The 18,840-nt window shown below is 37.1% G+C and overlaps 1 protein-coding gene across 1 annotated transcript; it reads left to right on the top strand.

Annotated features, from left to right (window-relative positions):
* Positions 1 to 9,321: 9,321 nt before the first annotated feature.
* Positions 9,322 to 10,896, top strand: LOC117333910 (mucin-17-like). The gene has a single exon (XM_033893327.1). It carries the CDS (start codon positions 9,322 to 9,324, stop codon positions 10,894 to 10,896), a length of 1,575 nt encoding a protein of 524 aa, XP_033749218.1.
* Positions 10,897 to 18,840: the final 7,944 nt, after the last annotated feature.

The following is an 18,840-nucleotide window of genomic DNA, read 5'->3' as shown; positions in this document are numbered from 1 at the left end:
CGAGACATATGAAAGTTGTCTAGGAAGATAAGGAAATATCTCAAATATCATATTCAGTCGCTTCTTACGATCTACATGTAGGCCAAACACCTATTCAATCAGTACAGTAAAGAATCCACGCTTCTTCCTATGAGTATCGAAGTTTGGATAACACCTAAACCGTTAGGAAAACGGTCATTTGAAAAGAAGTTGCTTGGGTCGAGAGAAAATACCGCACTGCCTTCGGGCAATAGCTACAGAGCGTCTTTACCATGAAAGTTTACGAGCATAACAAATTCTGTATGTTCAAATCCGATCACAAAACGAGACATCGCTTAGAACATATAACATGTCTGTGTCACCAAAACAGTTACAAGCGCACAGTAAACATTTGTAGGCCATCATCATCGACGCTTCCCTCTCGATTGGTGTCCGTTTTGTTTACGATGTCAGTGACACTTAACAAGCTCGACATTCAACAACTGTATAATCTCTTTAAACAAAGCGGGCAACAATATGTGATTTCACGCCAACCAAATTACTTTTTTGAATTTTGAAGGCATTCTTCCGCTGCGATACGTCTAAAATGTTTCATGTAAATAACCATATTTGACAGTATTCGTTTTGTACTTCAATTGTGTTTTTATAAATATAACAAAGAAAGAAATACAATAATGTTAGATAGATCTACTAAAACCTGTTAGTTTAGTCATGATTTGCCATATGACTATATGCATCAAAAATCATCAAGGAGAAATCACGTGCTAGTCAGCCGTTCCATTAGCTCAACATTTCAGAGGTAATTGGCGGTATATTTGAATATTTTGTATATGTCTTTTTTTGTTTTTGTTTGTTTGTTTGTTTGTTTTTGTTGTTGGGAAGGGGGCTTGGGGTGAAGGGGGGGGGGGGGGGGGGTAATGCACCATAAGGATACGAAATGTAAATACCATTATGAAACTGCTTCTGGTTATAGGCATTTGGACGTCCACTGGATTTAAAGGGAAAGTAAAACGTTCATACGCCTTTCACCCGAAACGGAATACAGTTAATGTTGAAATAAACCTTTCGACCGAAGGGTCACGTTTCGTCAATCTCGATGTAATTAAGCGTGCCTTGACCCAGATCCCATTCTCCATCTGAAACACTATCCCGAAGCATGTGTCAATGCAGAACAGTATTAATTCACATTGTTTTAATCAACACGCCTTCTGAAATAGTGCACGGTCATTAATGACCTATTGGGTATCACAATTAACTGCCGGGAATTAAAATTAATCATCCAGCTCCCTGCATCCACACAAATGTGGCATTTTTTTAATCTGGCTTAAAGAACCGAAAACTGATGATAAAAGGGGTCATTTGTTTATATTACCCAATGCAAATACAGATGAGAGCATAAAATTTGCTGCGAAGCATGTATTACGAAATTGAATATTGCGTAAAAACAATAATGTCATTGTTCGCTGTTGTGTTCGCAAATCGCTTTTATGTAATATCGCAATAAGTTACTCAACAACGTGTACGAGTACGTTATGTACTCAATATATCGAACCATATACATATGCACAAATGGGATCGCCCAATTTGTGTATCTCAAGAAAAAAAGTTGTCATCGAAACAGGTTGGTAGAGGCGGAGCACGATAGAATGTCTTCGGGGTGCAATTAATTACTTCTCCACTTTTAATAAAGATACAATTAGAAGCTCAAATTTTCGGGGTCGATTATAGTATAACAACTGACGGTATGTAAAATATATAACAGCCTGTTTTTGTCTTAAATCGATCTCATTTATTCTTTCTCGTCGTTGTAAAGACCAATATTTCGCGGTTACTCCAGTCGATACTAGTTCACAGATGATAAATTTCTCGCATCACCGTCTTGTTAATATACTGCAGTAAATAGTTCAATATATTTATGTGTATTTATATATATATTCGCTGTAGTATTTATTTACGCGCTATATTAATATAATAATATTATAATGCTTGCGAATTAAAGAAAATTAATCCCCCACGAATATTACTAACTGTAAAGGTTAAAACCAAAATCAAATCTAAGATACATCGTGAGTGCAACATACAAACCCATACAAGAAGTCTCACGACTAAAGTATGATATTTTTAGACAAAACATAAAGATGTATACCGTTTATATAAACCAGCGGCTATCAGATCATTTAGACGCTTGCATATATCAATTGTTTCAAAGTGAGATTTTGAAGGATCTTTTTACAAGTATTATGCAATTCAGTTTTGATTAAAGGCTTGTGTAAAAGATAATTAAGTGAATAGCCGTTTAACATATCAATTTGGATACAGACAATTGTACATTCATGTGTTGAGTTTCAAGTGTTCTTTGATAGATATAGACATTAAAAATATCTAGTACGTTTAGTTTGAAGCTGAAGTTGAAAGCTATTTTCCTTTGTAAAAACAATATGGTGGTTTCTCGGTGCTAGAAATTCATCTAGTCAAAAAATAGGTAGATATAGGTTTTCATGCTTTCAGAGTCAATATATGTAAACAAGAGACTCAGTAAGTGGTAAACTGTTTGGTCTGGTTTGTTTTTGTTTAACGTCCTATTAACAGCCAGGGTCATTTAAGGACGTGCCAGGTTTTGGAGGTGGAGGAAAGCCGGAGTACCCGGAGAAAAACCACCGGCCTACGGTCAGTACCTGGCAACTGGCCCACGTAGGTTTCGAACTCGCAACCCAGAGGTGGAGGGCTAGTGTTAAAGTGTCGGGACACTTTAACCACTCGGCCACCGCGGCCCCTTGGTAAACTGTACATGTAGTGAACAGATTTCAACATCAAGTGGTACATCCATTTTAAACTATGGTGCCGTGCGATTATGTTGGTATACTGTGTAAAATTGTAAAAAACAGAGATGCAACTTTGGCGTAAAAATGGAGAATAAAACATACTTAAAGTTAAAATCATGATATATGCTCGATACCACATGTGATACCGAATTACTCAACTGTTTAGCTATAAAAGGTGGGGTTTTTTTTAGATTATCATTATTATGTTAACGTCCTTTCAAAAGTTATGGTAATTAAGTCATGTGCAGAAAAGTGAAGTAGCCTGAAGCAATTTATTAGATATAGAAGAGGAAGGACTTTGATCCATTATTTAATTAATTTTATACACAATGATAAAGAGCACGAAATACGTGCGTACATCCTGAAACGGTGACAGTATTTACAATCATTAAAACTTGACATGCAGGGAAACGATAGAATTTGGGGACATGCATCCACCAACATATCTCTGTACTAAGTCTCTATGGGCTGTTTTTAATGACAGCTGTTGATAGGACGTTAAACAACACAAAAACCAAGATGCACAAGGTCAATGTAGTTAACCAAAAATGTGAGAAAGATCATCACTTGTTACAGGGTAACGGAAGAAGCTGGGGATATGAATCAACCAACATATCAATTTCAATTTCAATTTCTTTATTGACTGTGGGCCATATTGCCCATTAGCACATATTTTAATATACAAAGTCATAATATACGCGAACAGCAATAGAAATTACAAAGTGGAGAACGAGTTCAGAGTTTGTACATATAGCCAGGATCTTATTGGCTTCGAAAATAAGATTTGCATATACAATTCACTGACATAAGTTATATTAAATATAAAAGTCTATACTTAGTCAAATCATGTACTATTGGTTACATATAATATTGATATAATAACAGTATATTAAAAGCTATGTATTTGATCCAAATGAATGATCTCAACGGTGAGGGAGATGCGAGAGTGGTTGGGGATACCCCTACCAGAAACTCGCACATCCCCCGTTGAGATCATGCAGATCTGATTGTATGGTGAAATACTTATGTGTATCAAGTTAAAATATATGGAGCGAATGTTATTAGCTTCGAAAATAAATTTGCCTAAACGAGTTAGCTGTTTGATATTATTTACATTCAATAGCTGTATCAATTTAAACATTGAAGGTTTCTGCCAGTAATATTTTTTAATGAGACGACGTCTTAAGTTATTGTACATGTTACATTTCAATATAAAATGGTATTCATCCTCTACTTCAGTCGTTGACTTACAAATTATACAATATCTTATATCATTCATCTAAGTCTCTATCGGCTGTCATTATTGTTATCATATTCCTAACAGCCCATCAACACTTAACAGATTATACGGCCAGCATAGTGTTTGGAAGGAATGTAAACAACACACAACAAGAAAGAGGTCAAAGGTCAGTACAGTAGATTAATAAATGTGTAAATTGATCATCATCTGCTAGTTACAGGGTCACGGCAGAAGTTTGGGAATCGAATTCACGAACATATCTTTCCATTAACTCGCTATCGGCTGTCCTTAATGACCACACTCCAAAAAGTAGCTAGAGGTCTATACAGTAGAGTCTATAAGATATGCAAATAAATCGTCACCTGTTACAGGGTCATAACAGAAGTCTGGGATTTGAACCTGCTAACATATCTTTCCACTTAGTCGCGATCGGATATCCTTAATGATCATAGAAGTTGATAGGTCTGTAAACAATACAAAAATCAGCAGCCACAAGGTCAGTACACTAAAATAAAAACAAAACAAAGCGCGACTGTTTCATCGCCTGCTACTTACACAATCGATGTACGTCAGACATGTATTAATTAATCTATATAAATGTATATGTCCTTGAATCGCGGTCAGTAGAGATACCCAGAACACGCAAACCCAGCCGGAGTTCAATGCCAAAGCGATACTAGTTTTACTGTCTGTTACCTGCGTGTCAGAGATAAACATGATCGTTTACAAAGGTTAACAAAGTCACGCGATAATGCTGTAGGAAAGGGTCATGTGACAGCATGGATGCCAATTTCAAATTAAAACTTAAATGCTTGGTGACCTCTACAAATAGTCATACATGAAAAAAATGTCGATCTGAAATATGTAGTTGTTTTTTTTATTTTGTATAGCTTTGTATTGCTACAGTAATGATTAGCAATTACATTCTAATAAATCGAAATGCAAATGGAAATATATAACCCTTATGTAGGGAATACATCCCAGACTTTGTAGTTGTATTAAATACAGATCTAACACGCTTCAAATATATTCTTGACTAATAGTCTAATACATAAATTGCAATCTCAGAAAATACATTACTCAACAGCAAAGTTCACACAAGGGACCGCAAGTGAGTCATTTCCAAAATTAAATGTAAAAAAAAATCTGGTCATTATGTATCAAAACTATTATTAATGATGAAATATGACATGTTCTTTTTGATATCCCGCTGTTGCTGAACCAAATTTGTTATCAAAGTGAAGTGATAAGATAAAGATCTACAGGAATAATTCAAATAGTGTTTATCGTATGGAAGTGAAAATTATTTTTAAGAAACAATGCCTTTACGAAAAACGGAAGCCATTTTCAAAATGTTTTAATTGTGTTTCATTGCTACTTAAACTTTTTTGGAATATTAATTGATAATTCGTCTATAAAACAGAAATAACGCATCATTATCATATCCTTTGTTGTCATTGTTTTAGGGTCTACGCCCTCGAATTTAATTGATCAAAATACAGCCACATTGTACTAATTATTAAACGTGAATAGTGCCTATTAAGTCGGAAATATAGTTAGATGAAAAGCTATTACTTCGACACGGCAGACTTTTCTCCACGTTTGTTATCAAAGGATGGTACAAATGGCATCAAAATGTGTTTTATGTTGTCACGGTAATAGGTAAAATTGTTCAAAATAGGATTAGCGTTGTTACGTTGTAATATCAAAACAAAGCGATGATTTCTCTCGCACATAAAGCAAAGTAAACACACAATGCAAAATGATAAAAAAAAAGTAATATCGCATTTCCTAATATCTACCTTGACACTGCCCGACTTAAGGTGAGCGTTTGTCTGGGTTAGGAAGGCTCTGGATGCTGTCATGTGGCCAAGACATATAAAACTGTTCTAAAACGCCCAGAGTTTTGGAAGAGGGACGACTGGTTCGCTCGTTGTCCTTTTAATGTGACCATATGAGATGTAGTGCTGTTTACCTTCTTCAGTATGCTTCAGTTAGGTAGTACTATTTATCACATTTTTACCAGTGAAATATCGAGAATTATTCATTCTTATAATAGTGATATATAAACGACAATTGGGAAAATTAAGATTTGCATATAGCTCCCCGTTATGTTATATGATGTCATAATGCAAGATAGAATATATAACGTGACTATTTGGCGTACATTTGTGAGCCGTTGACAGGGGGCCGCAATGAATGCTTTGAGAAATTGAGCTGCCTCGGTATATTTTGTTATAAAATGTGATAAAAACTCATGTGGCTAATATTTTAATTGTTTTTACCAAAATATCCGCCCCAAAGAATAATATAGTATAAACCCTAATGATAATATAATGTGAGAATCAATATCGTAGTTTAAACCGGCAAACTGATTACGGGGAATCTCTAACGCAAGGCTCCACTCTCTATATGTTAATGAGCTGCAGAAATATGTCATACACGCATGTGCAAAGTGGTTTGATTATAAGAATGGACGACTGGCGATCAAAGCTAAGCATCAGAAGACCAAAGTCGATCAGACGTACTGTTTGCTGCCGCGAGGGAAAATATAAGGAGCAGGTAAAACAAAACATCATCTACGACTTACAGAGGCAATTGTGAGTTTGTAAGACAAAAATAAAAACAAAACAACAAATCAACACGTTGGTACAAATACAAAGCTTTGCCGGCCTTTTTTTTTGCCAGTTTCCTGTTATAAATTCTGGATATGGAAACATTATATACTTGAATGTATTAGTTACATGAACGACCTCATTTCGGATATTTTGTCCATAGTTATGTTTGTTTACGAAGATATCAAATGAGACCACGTATTCGTTTACTTCAAACAGGACTGAATGACCCCCAACAACAACAACAACAACAACAACAACAACAACAACAATCGTGAAAATGTCCACTTTGTCTTAATGTGGAAGAAATATATGGTGGTATAATTTTTATATATTTCGAAGTAGGTATAGGAATTTGTTTTAGTCTCTCCATGTCGTTTAACCAGACGTCACAGAAAAATATTCTTTGACCGACTGCAAAATCCAGGGTTCCAAATCAGACATGTTGCTATTACTTGCACAATTTATTTCTGTTTGCTTGTTTTTTTTTTTTTTTTTCGTCCGTTCTCATATGGCCCTGTTTCTTGTGACGCCAACAATCAACTACAACGAAACAAACCATTATAATTACTCGAGATATTGAACAGATACCGTGCGTACGCCCAGCTACTCTCAAGGAAAATGTCATGATTAGCTGTTAGCAGACAAATTATCTAAACATTACATGTCTTGACTAATGATTGTCTCAAGCTGATCACAAGCAGCAGCCGATGTACTCTTAAAGTAGGAATCACAATCAAAACCAATGAACGCTTGAGGCAGAACATCTTTAACGTCATAAATATATTGGATAGGGTGATGATGAACATTGAGCTACATGTACTGTATATCCATTGCATGTATCTTTTGCTCATCATCGATGCCATCATTTGTACCCCATCTTTGTTGCTACATCATTATATTCAGTAAATACACGTGTGTTTTCCATAACATCAAACATTATTCATGTTGAATAATGATATATTGTGGTCTCGCAAGAGTTCATCAGTCATTCAATAAATGACCTTTTAACAACACTATATTTTTGTTGACTTTGCGAGTCAACTTTTTGCAACAAACAAGCTTCAGTCTCTGAACATGATCCAGGCTTACACACATATATATATATATAGTCAAGGATAGTTCCCGTCTGATTTTGTGGCAGCGGCGACGGAGAACTGAACGATAAATTACCATGAAATATAGGCCTTCTCTTACAACAATATCTTAGTCTTTTGTCGTTATGATATCGCAAAAAAAGGGGGAGGGGGATCAATCCGGATATTACAGAAAATTAGAGTTGAATTACCTGTCGCAAACTCTTTGGATTTCACAGGAAGCCATTTAATGTTTATCGCTGGAGGCGACAAAAATGTATATGTGCAGAATATTTTAGAAGAAAAAGATAACATATCGTAAAACAAGTTTTGCAGTTAATAAAATCGGCTTGGTTGTATCTATGTTAAGGTATCACAATAAATCCAAAAGTATGTAGCTACATCGTTATGTGGAACCTACACGAATCTTTATCAGCCTCTATTCAGGGTCATTGATACATGTTCAGTTGTAGAGAATATGGTTTAATTACACGAAGGGACTTTGTAAGAAATTTGGGTTAAATTTACATAAAGCTATGACATAATACGAATCTCTTTTATACAACGAAGCTATACGCCCTCTCTTACTGGCCATTTCATATCAATTGATTCCGGCTAGTCTCATGTTTAGCATTTGTAAACAAAAACAAACGTTACAATAAGAAACACATTTTGATCTGACAATTAGAAATACTAATTGATAATTCCGTCAAGCCAAATTGTTGTTTAAACAATATAATCGTACAGCAACATATAAACGATCCTAGTATTCTTACAATGAGCGTTTACTTAGCGATCCGCCATAACAAAGACGGATGTTGTGTAGTAGAACAGGTGAGGCACCAGACCTCAATGGGATTTATTTTAGGCAAAACACATAAGAACGGATAATTTTATAATTACTTGAATACACCAGACAAAATTATCAAAATCCATGTACATATTGAAACAAATGATGATGATAATAGCATTACCACACAGCACGGTACAGCAGCCGAATAAAAAAACACATATGTGTGCCCAACACACGTCAACAACCACCTGTGACATCACGGCACGGCACACACACCTGTGTACCGGATAATCGTCGACTACCAGTTATGACATCACAGCACGCCACACGCCTGTGATAATCGTCGACTACCAGTTGTGACATCACAGCACGGCACACACACCTGTGTACCGGATAATCGTCGACTACCACCTGTGACATCACGGCACGGCACACACACCTGTGTACCGGATAATCGTCGACTACCACCTGTGACATCACAGCACGGCACACACACCTGTGTACCGGATAATCGTCGACTACCAGTTATGACATCACAGCACGGCACACGCCTGTGATAATCGTCGACTACCAGTTGTGACATCACAGCACGGCACACACACCTGTGTACCGGATAATCGTCGACTACCACCTGTGACATCACAGCACGGCACACACACCTGTGTACCGGATAATCGTCGACTACCAGTTATGACATCACAGCACGCCACACGCCTGTGATAATCGTCGACTACCAGTTGTGACATCACAGCACGGCACACACACCTGTGTACCGGATAATCGTCGACTACCACCTATGACATCACGGCACGGCACACACACCTGTGTACCGGATAATCGTCGACTACCAGTTGTGACATCACAGCACGGCACACACACCTGTGTACCGGATAATCGTCGACAACCACCTGTGACATCACGGCACGGCACACACACCTGTGTACCGGATAATCGTCGACTACCACCTGTGACATCACAGCACGGCACACACACCTGTGTACCGGATAATCGTCGACTTCCAGTTGTGACATCACAGCACGGCACACACACCTGTGTACCGGATAATCGTCGACTACCAGTTGTGACATCACGGCACGGCACACACACCTGTGTACCGGATAATCGCCGACTACCAGTTGTGACATCACAGCACGGCACACACACCTGTGTACCGGATAATCATCGACTACCACCTGTGACATCACGGCACGGCACACACACCTGTGTACCGGATAATCGTCGACTTCCAGTTGTGACATCATGGCACGGCACACACACCTGTGTACCGGATAATCGTTTACTTCCAGTTGTGACATCACGGCGCGGCACACACACCTGTGTACCGGATAATCGTCGACTTCCAGTTGTGACATCACAGCACGGCACACACACCTGTGTACCGGATAATCGTCGACAACCACCTGTGACATCACGGCACGGCACACACACCTGTGTACCGGATAATCGTCGACTACCACCTGTGACATCACAGCACGGCACACACACCTGTGTACCGGATAATCGTCGACTTCCAGTTGTGACATCACAGCACGGCACACACACCTGTGTACCGGATAATCGTCGACTACCAGTTGTGACATCACGGCACGGCACACACACCTGTGTACCGGATAATCGCCGACTACCAGTTGTGACATCACAGCACGGCACACACACCTGTGTACCGGATAATCATCGACTACCACCTGTGACATCACGGCACGGCACACACACCTGTGTACCGGATAATCGTCGACTTCCAGTTGTGACATCATGGCACGGCACACACACCTGTGTACCGGATAATCGTTTACTTCCAGTTGTGACATCACGGCGCGGCACACACACCTGTGTACCGGATAATCGTCGACTTCCAGTTGTGACATCACGACACGGCACACACACCTGTGTACCGGATAATCGTCGACTACCAGTTGTGACATCACGGCACGGCACATACACCTATGTACCGGATAATCGTCGACTTCCAGTTGTGACATCATGGCACGGCACACACACCTGTGTACCGGATAATCGTTTACTTCCAGTTGTGACATCACGGCGCGGCACACACACCTGTGTACCGGATAATCGTCGACTTCCAGTTGTGACATCACGACACGGCACACACACCTGTGTACCGGATAATCGTCGACTACCAGTTGTGACATCACGGCACGGCACATACACCTGTGTACCGGATAATCGTCGACTACCAGTTGTGACATCACGGCACGGCACACACACCTGTGTACCGGATAATCGTCGACTACCAGTTGTGACATCACGGCACGGCACATACACCTGTGTACCGGATAATCGTCGACTACCAGTTGTGACATCACAGCACGGACACCTGTGTACCGGATAATCGTCGACTACAAGTTGTGACATCATGGCACGGCACACACACCTGTGTACCGGATAATCGTTTACTTCCAGTTGTGACATCACGGCACGGCACACACACCTGTGTACCGGATAATCGTCGACTTCCAGTTGTGACATCACAGCACGGCACACACACCTGTGTACCGGATAATCGTCGACTACCAGTTGTGACATCACAGCACGGCACACACACCTGTGTACCGGATAATCGTCGACTACCAGTTGTGACATCACAGCACGGCACACACACCTGTGGACCGGATTATCGTCGACTTCCAGTTGTGACATCACAGCACGGACACCTGTGTACCGAATAATCGTCGACTACCAGTTGGGACATCACGGCACGGCGGCCGGAATGAAACACACATCTGTGTATCTAAAAAAAATGTCGACTACGGGCTGTGATATCACGACAAAGCGGTTAGGAATGAAACATACACCTGTGTACCCGATATCCATAGGCCAATTCAACGTCACGGCACGTGCAACAGTTTCGACTCCGTGCCGGATGAGACAAGTGTTCTCGCTCTTCTCATGGAGCCGGTGGAATGACTGATTTAATACATCCTGTTGGTTAATATTTTGAAGTATAAATCAGCATAGCGGTGGATGTGGAATATAGTATAGTATTCCCGTTCGTTAGGGTATTTGTTGTCTGTTTATCGCCCGTTTTATTCACCATTTATTGACGATTATGACATTTTCTGTGTTGATGGGTCATGAAAATGTAATAAAAATTAAATCAGACCTATGGCCTACGGAAATTAACCAGCCCGCGATTTCCAGTGACATGGTATTAATGAAATAGTATACCACACCAGAATATACCTATGGCTTTAATCCCGCGGTCATTTCGGCCCACGCGGTATTTTACTTATCACGTCGCTGTCTGTCTGCCTGTCCACAATTAATTTTGGGTTTCAATGCAAGGTGGTCGAATTATCATTATCATCATTACAAGCTAACCGACAATAATTCCTTATCTATTACTGTATCTAAACTGCCAAATTAAAATTTGAAAATATGCTTTTGTTATCAAATATATTTCTAGCGTCACAGACAACACATGTATTACTAATACTGTACAGATTAAGGGTAATTACGTATAATAAAACCCTTTTAACAACGTTTATGCCTGCAAATAATCACACTGCTTCAAATACATTTGTGTAAGAAATGATTAACAAATATCACTAACAACTATATATAAGCAATTTATTATTAAGGCGACACTGCGATTGTATTTGACAACTTTTACCATTAGTCGCAACATTACATGTAAATATAGGCTAGCCTTGGTTGGTTCAAGCATCCTTCCTTAATAACAGTGAATTTTAATTCTTGAAACTTTTAAAATGATATGGATTTCATATCAATATTGATATAAATAAGATTTTCGCAATGTTTACGTAAGCTTAAAAAAACATCAACTTAAAAAAAAAAAGTAGCATAAAGGAACGATGCAGGGGCCTTCTGATGGCCATTACCGGCTAATAAAGCTTTTGTTTCGTATCCAACAAAACATAACTATTAAGCAATAAAGATACCTCATTTCACAAACATGTATCTGGGAAGCAATATCAAGCATTTGTATTTTCATTTAAGATTTATAATATGTAAAATAAATAAACATTCACAGTTTGCATCTAAAACACACAAACAAAATCCCAAAAAAATAGAAAGACATAAAAAACAAAACAAAAAACAAAACAAAAACAAAAAAACAAAAAAAAAATATAAAATATAAAAAAAAAAATGGGATCAAACTCTTACAAAAATAATTCTACATCGAAACCTTTATCGCTAAACACTCGGGAATGGAGGAACACTTCCGTGGGTATGATTTTATCCCTTATAAACAAAATGGCTTACGAGGTAGTTATGTCTGACGTATCTTATACATATTTCAATACAAGGTGCCATAAAATGTTTCCGAAACTTTAAACATAATCTCAGAACTAGAATGTTATTTTCTAAAAAAAAAAATAGTGTTCTCACTTTTGAAAGATACATGTATTTGTTTGAAGGGCGACAATTCAATTTACTTTTTATAAATTGATTGTATTGGTACAGAAAAGAAGAAAAAATTCTACTTTGTTAGATAACTATTTTGTTATAACGCGGCAGCTTTTTATCTTTTTATAATGGGATATTTATTTTGTCGTAACGAGATAGCTATTTTGTTATAACGAGATAGTGTTTTTGTTATAACCAGATAAGATATCTTGTTATAACACGATAAACTATCTTGTTATAATGAGATTATTGTTTTATTATAAAGAGATCAGAACAAATGCAGATGACAAGTATAAGATTTCGTTTTTAGCGACTCATCAACCCAGAAAAATGTCATTAGGACCAATAAATTGTGGGTATAGTAGGTCGTATGAGAGGTATATGAGTGCACTTACATTCTGTGTTGCATTTGCTGATATATGAGACTTTATACTACAATTTACAGTGAATCGGTCAGTGTAGGAATACAGCTCCAGGTGTTGTAGGTGAAATAAATAAATGACTGCAAGTTACTTTGGGCCTAGGGAGCTTTCGACTGGTAGCATTTATTCACATAAGCCATCACAAAAAAAAAAACAAGTTCACAAGTGAAGACAGTAAAATCTCATTATAAAAAAATACAGTTAACACAAAATTATCATAAGCGCTTTCTAGATATATACGAAATTACGAATTTTGTCAAATTTGCTGAAATAGTTTCCTTGCCTAGGCCCCAATATGCTAGAATTTACTAATCTCTAGTCATAAATAAGTATGCTAGATTCTGTAATCATTTTGGCGAAATGATATTTTAAACATTTTAAACAGATTTGTGTGGTGATTAATTGATGCATCAAGGGTACTTGCCTTAGAAAGTAATATGCAGAAACAAGGATGAGTCTTAGTGCATTGCATGCAATGAACCGTTTAGTGTTTAACAATATTGGATTGCATTGATCTACAAAATAAAAGATGAGATATTTTCTGTTCGAGTCTGTTAAGCTATACACAATTTCATGAACTATCAATGAGCTGTTTGTCTGTATCATAATATCTGAAAAAAACGAAGCCACATTTTCATTCATTTTTACGTTTTACCTATTTTTATTCTCCATTATTTGGACCTCATGACCTTTATAGCATTGACGGGCTGTTAAGAATCAATTACTGACTAATCTCGACGCGAAAAGTACTAAAATGATATTAAAGCGACAATATGTACACCAAAGTAAGATTTCCATGACAATATATACGGTAAAATATAGCATTACCTCGACAATATGTACTCTAACATAAGATTACCGCGACAATATACATGTATATACGGTAAAATAAGATTACCGCGACAATATGTACGGTAAAATCAGATTACCGCGACAATATGTACGGTAAAATCAGATTACCGCGACAATACATATGGTAAAATAATATTACCGCGACAATATATACGGTAACATAAGATTACCGCGACAATATGTATTCTAACATAAGATTACCGCGACAATATGTAGTCTAACATAAGATTACCGTGACAATATATACGATAAAATCAGATTACCGCGACAATATGTACGGTAAAATAAGATTTCCACGACAATATGTACGGTAAAATAAGATTCCCACGACAATATGTACGGTAAAATAAGATTACCGCGACAATATATATGGTAAAATAAGATTCCCCACGAAAATATATACGGTAAAATACGATTCCCACGACAATATGTACGGTAAAATAAGATTACCGTGACAAAAATATGTACACCAAAGTAAGGTTTCCATGACAATATGTACGGTAAAATAAGATTACCGCGACAATATATACGGTAATATAAGATTACCGCGACAATGTGTACACCAAAGTAATATTTCCATGACAATATGTACGGTAAAATAAGATTTCCGCGACAATATATACGGTAATATAAGATTACCGCGACAATGTGTACACCAAAGTAATATTTCCATGACAATGTGTACGGTAAAATAAGATTACCGCGGCAATATATACTGTAAAATAAGATTCCCACGACAATATGTACGGTAAAATAAGATTACCGCGACAATATATACGTATACGGTAATATAAGATTACCGCGACAATATGTACGGTAAAATAAGATTACCACGACAATATATACGGTAATATAAGATTACCGCGACCATGTGCACACCAAAGTAATATTCCCACGACAATATGTACGGTAAAATAAGATTATCGCGGCAATCTATACGTATACGGTAATATAAGATTACCGCGACAATATGTACGGTAAAATAAGATTACCGCGACAACATGTACGGTAAAATAAGATTCCCTCCATATTAATATATACGTTAGAATAAGAGTAAATCCACAATATCCACGTTAAACTAAGATTACTGCGACATGTTTTCAGTAGTATGCGATACCTGGTAGGGCAAGTCATTATTGTTCCCTTACAAGTTGGGCAAACAATGACAATATTTTGGGTTGTTACTTTAGCAATTTAGGCCACATTTTGATGTTAATATTTCCCTGCTCTTCAAAGTCAAACCATTGCAAACATTCCAAAAGCAGTTTATAGTCAATGAATGTCAGTACAATTGGCAATGAGAAATGTAACAGAATTACACTTGTATTTTTGTGAAATAGCATGACAAAATGCCCTAAAGCTGGGCCCATTAAAGTATGCAATGACATTAAAAACCCTAAATGTGTTTATAGAATGTTGAAAAGGGAAAATCACAGAAAGCATCAATCTTATCATTCACATTCCGAGACACAAAACAGGAAACCATACAGCAAAACAAGCATAAAGTACCAACTTGAAAATCTAAAATATCCTATTCTTTTATTATTTAATAAGGGTGTATTACGTGGAATATGTATACAATGTACATAAAGTAACGATTTGTTACGAAAATTCTGTAGAATTGGTATATCTCTGGTGTATGTTTGTATAGTTGTAGGGCATTTGATATTTATATTCATGTAAAACAAAAAGGAAATGAACTTATAAATTTTTCCCTTGGATTTCTTCAATCCCCCTGCCCCTTTGATTAAAAATTAATGTACCCTCCTCCTCCTCCTCCTCCTCCTCCCCCCCCCCCCCCCTCCTCCTCCTCCTCCTCCCCTCCTCCTCCTCCTCTCCTCCTCCTCCTCCTCTTGCCACGTTATAAGATTTTATTACCGTTGTTTTATATTTTGTTATTATATTGTTTTTGATGTATCAATCTGTATGAGTAACAGGATGTAGGATTTATAAATGTTGAGAAACACGTTCATCTTTAATTCCCTGTCATATGATCACTAGATAACATCAAACACACTGTCATATACATGATAATGGACACCATACCCAAAGAAATAATTCCTATTAAATGTTAACATTTAACATTAAATTGTTTGTGCATATTAAATCTTTTATCGATAATAAGTCAGAAAATAAGAACACTTCAGGGCAATGAACGGTAATTTTCTATCCATGGAATGGATGACAAACCATAATTGAAGTTCAGACTTCATCAGAATAAATGATGTCTGCGTGTATATCTGAACAAATGTACGAGGGGGTGGGGTCATGGTTCCAAATCTTTTTAGCCCAGAGTAGGATTAGGGCTTATATATCTGGAACCATGGGTGGCATATCTTTTAGTCCCTACCAAAGACTAAATGTTCTAGCATGTTTATATATGTTATTATGCCAAATGGAAATGATGATACTATCACAAACTGTCGTTTTTCTCTATCAATAAAACGACCATTTTCAATCTAATTAATGTGTTTGTTCACTTTGTTGTTTTTAACTATCATTGGTCTTACTACATTGTAGCTCGCTATATCCTGTATAAATACGAATAATGACACGTTATCTGCCTGGAACTTGAAGGTGGTAAGCATATTCGAAATTCTTCAAAGACAAATATGTTGGAGGACCTTGTAACAACAATGTAAATATACATGAATTCCAATAAAAATACCATTGATATGCATTCTGCACATATCTGTAATTGTTTTTATTGCGTTGGCCTTGAGATAAATGGAGGAGAAAATATAATGTCCTATACTGAGGTCACCCACCCTAAGTGTATAGACTTTACTCGGTTGATTCTAACCAGGCAGCCTGTGATTCTATCGGGATTTTTTATATACAACTCTAGGGAGAGCACATTATTCTTCTGTCTTACCATGCGGTATTATATGACATTATCAAGATTTACAAGCCTATACATGTGGAACTAATCAATAGATGCTTGGCATAACATTGGGATCGTTGGAATGATCAGACTCTAAAAGGAAAAAATGTATGATAGCTTTAATTATCAATAAATAGCAAAACTAATGGGAATCTAATTTTGAAAGCATTTCATGACTGTAATTTCAGAAAAAGGACAGTATATTTGTGAAGTAACAATATGAAAAACTATTCAGAACTGAATTAGATCCGAAAATAAACCATGCTAAATCCATAATGCGAAGCTCTATTATACACCAAGCAGAATCCTCAGGTAATTTATCGTTTTACAGGCGTCCTCCATATTAGAAGATGACATATCAATAATTACCCCCCATTTCCTGATAATATAATGAAAAAAAATAATTAACTTAGGAATAACTTCCATTGGTAAGGTAGTGATACTTTGCCAATATATAGATAGTTTTGAATACAAACTCCTTCATTGATGTGCTCGGTATCCAAAAAAAAGTGACAAAATATGTATTTATGCGAGTGTATCGTGTATTTCCTTATATATATTTAAATACACTACATATAAGAAAATACCTGGACAAACCAACTAATTATAACTCTCAAGATAAGTCGTTTACCTTTACTCACCTTTGACTTGGTCGTTCACTTTCTTTTGAAATGCAATATTGAAAGTTATACATGTATATATTGAATTATAGGGTTTTTTTTAACTGCCCAATTAAAATTGTGACATGGTCTCTACCTGTTCGATATCAACACTTAAGGTAATTACTGACGATACCTAAAAGAACCACACAGCTGCATAATATCCCTTACATCACTGATGAGACCTAGAAAGAGGAAACGGTGGTATGACGTTCCTAATATCCCTAATATCACAGACAAGACCTAGAACGACAAAACAGCCGTATGATGTTCCTATAATTACTGACGAGACCAGAACGACAAAACAGCTATATGATGATCGTAATATTACTAACGAGACCTCAAATGACGAAACAGCTGTTTGATGTCCTTATCATCACTGACGAGATCTAGAAGGCCAGACAGCTGTATGATGTCCCTTTCATCACTGACGGGACCAGGAAAGACAAGAGAGCGGTATGGTTTTCCTATCACTGACGAGCTTTTGTATGATGCCCCTAGCAACACTGACGAGACCCAGAAAGACGAAACAGCTGTATGATGTCCCTATCATCACTGGCGAGACCTAGAAAGACGAAACAGCTGTATGATGTCCCTATCATCACTGGCGAGACCTAGAAAGAGGAAACTACTGTATAATGTCCCTAACATCACTGACGAGACCCCTGTATGATACAGTTTAATACATTATTTGGCTTTGCTGTATCTTGCTCCATATCTGTATTGAAAGGTGTTAATATCTTGTGTGTATTTTGTTTTTGTACAAACTTTCAATGATATTAAACATTCTGCTTAACTACTGTACTGATATCGTAGAATAAAAAAACAGTTCTATTATACTGTGCTAAGCTTTCAAGCTATCAGGATTAAATCATTTTGTTACGTAAGTTTAATAGGCAGAAAAAACATCCGTTGTGATTTTCGTTCGAGTGATACAACTCCACAAAAGCTGAGGTATAAGGAAAACTGAATACGTAAGTGGGAGTGCCATCTTATGTCTTTTTATGTCGCAGGATTTTCTTCTGCCTGAGGACACAAGAGCCACCAAAACATTCGCTGTAGCCATTACAATGTGGATCTGTAGTTTG

The sequence above is a fragment of the Pecten maximus genome, chromosome 9 (assembly GCF_902652985.1).
Source record: "Pecten maximus chromosome 9, xPecMax1.1, whole genome shotgun sequence".
NCBI classification, from domain to species: Eukaryota; Metazoa; Mollusca; class Bivalvia; order Pectinida; family Pectinidae; genus Pecten; species Pecten maximus.
Note: the sequence above shows the minus strand (reverse complement) of the source record. Positions and strands in the feature narration are given on the sequence as shown.

Excerpts from the sequence above, each read along its gene's own strand:
- LOC117333910 (XM_033893327.1), top strand. The coding sequence starts at position 9,322 with ATGACATCACGGCACGGCACACACACCTGTGTACCGGATAATCGTCGA.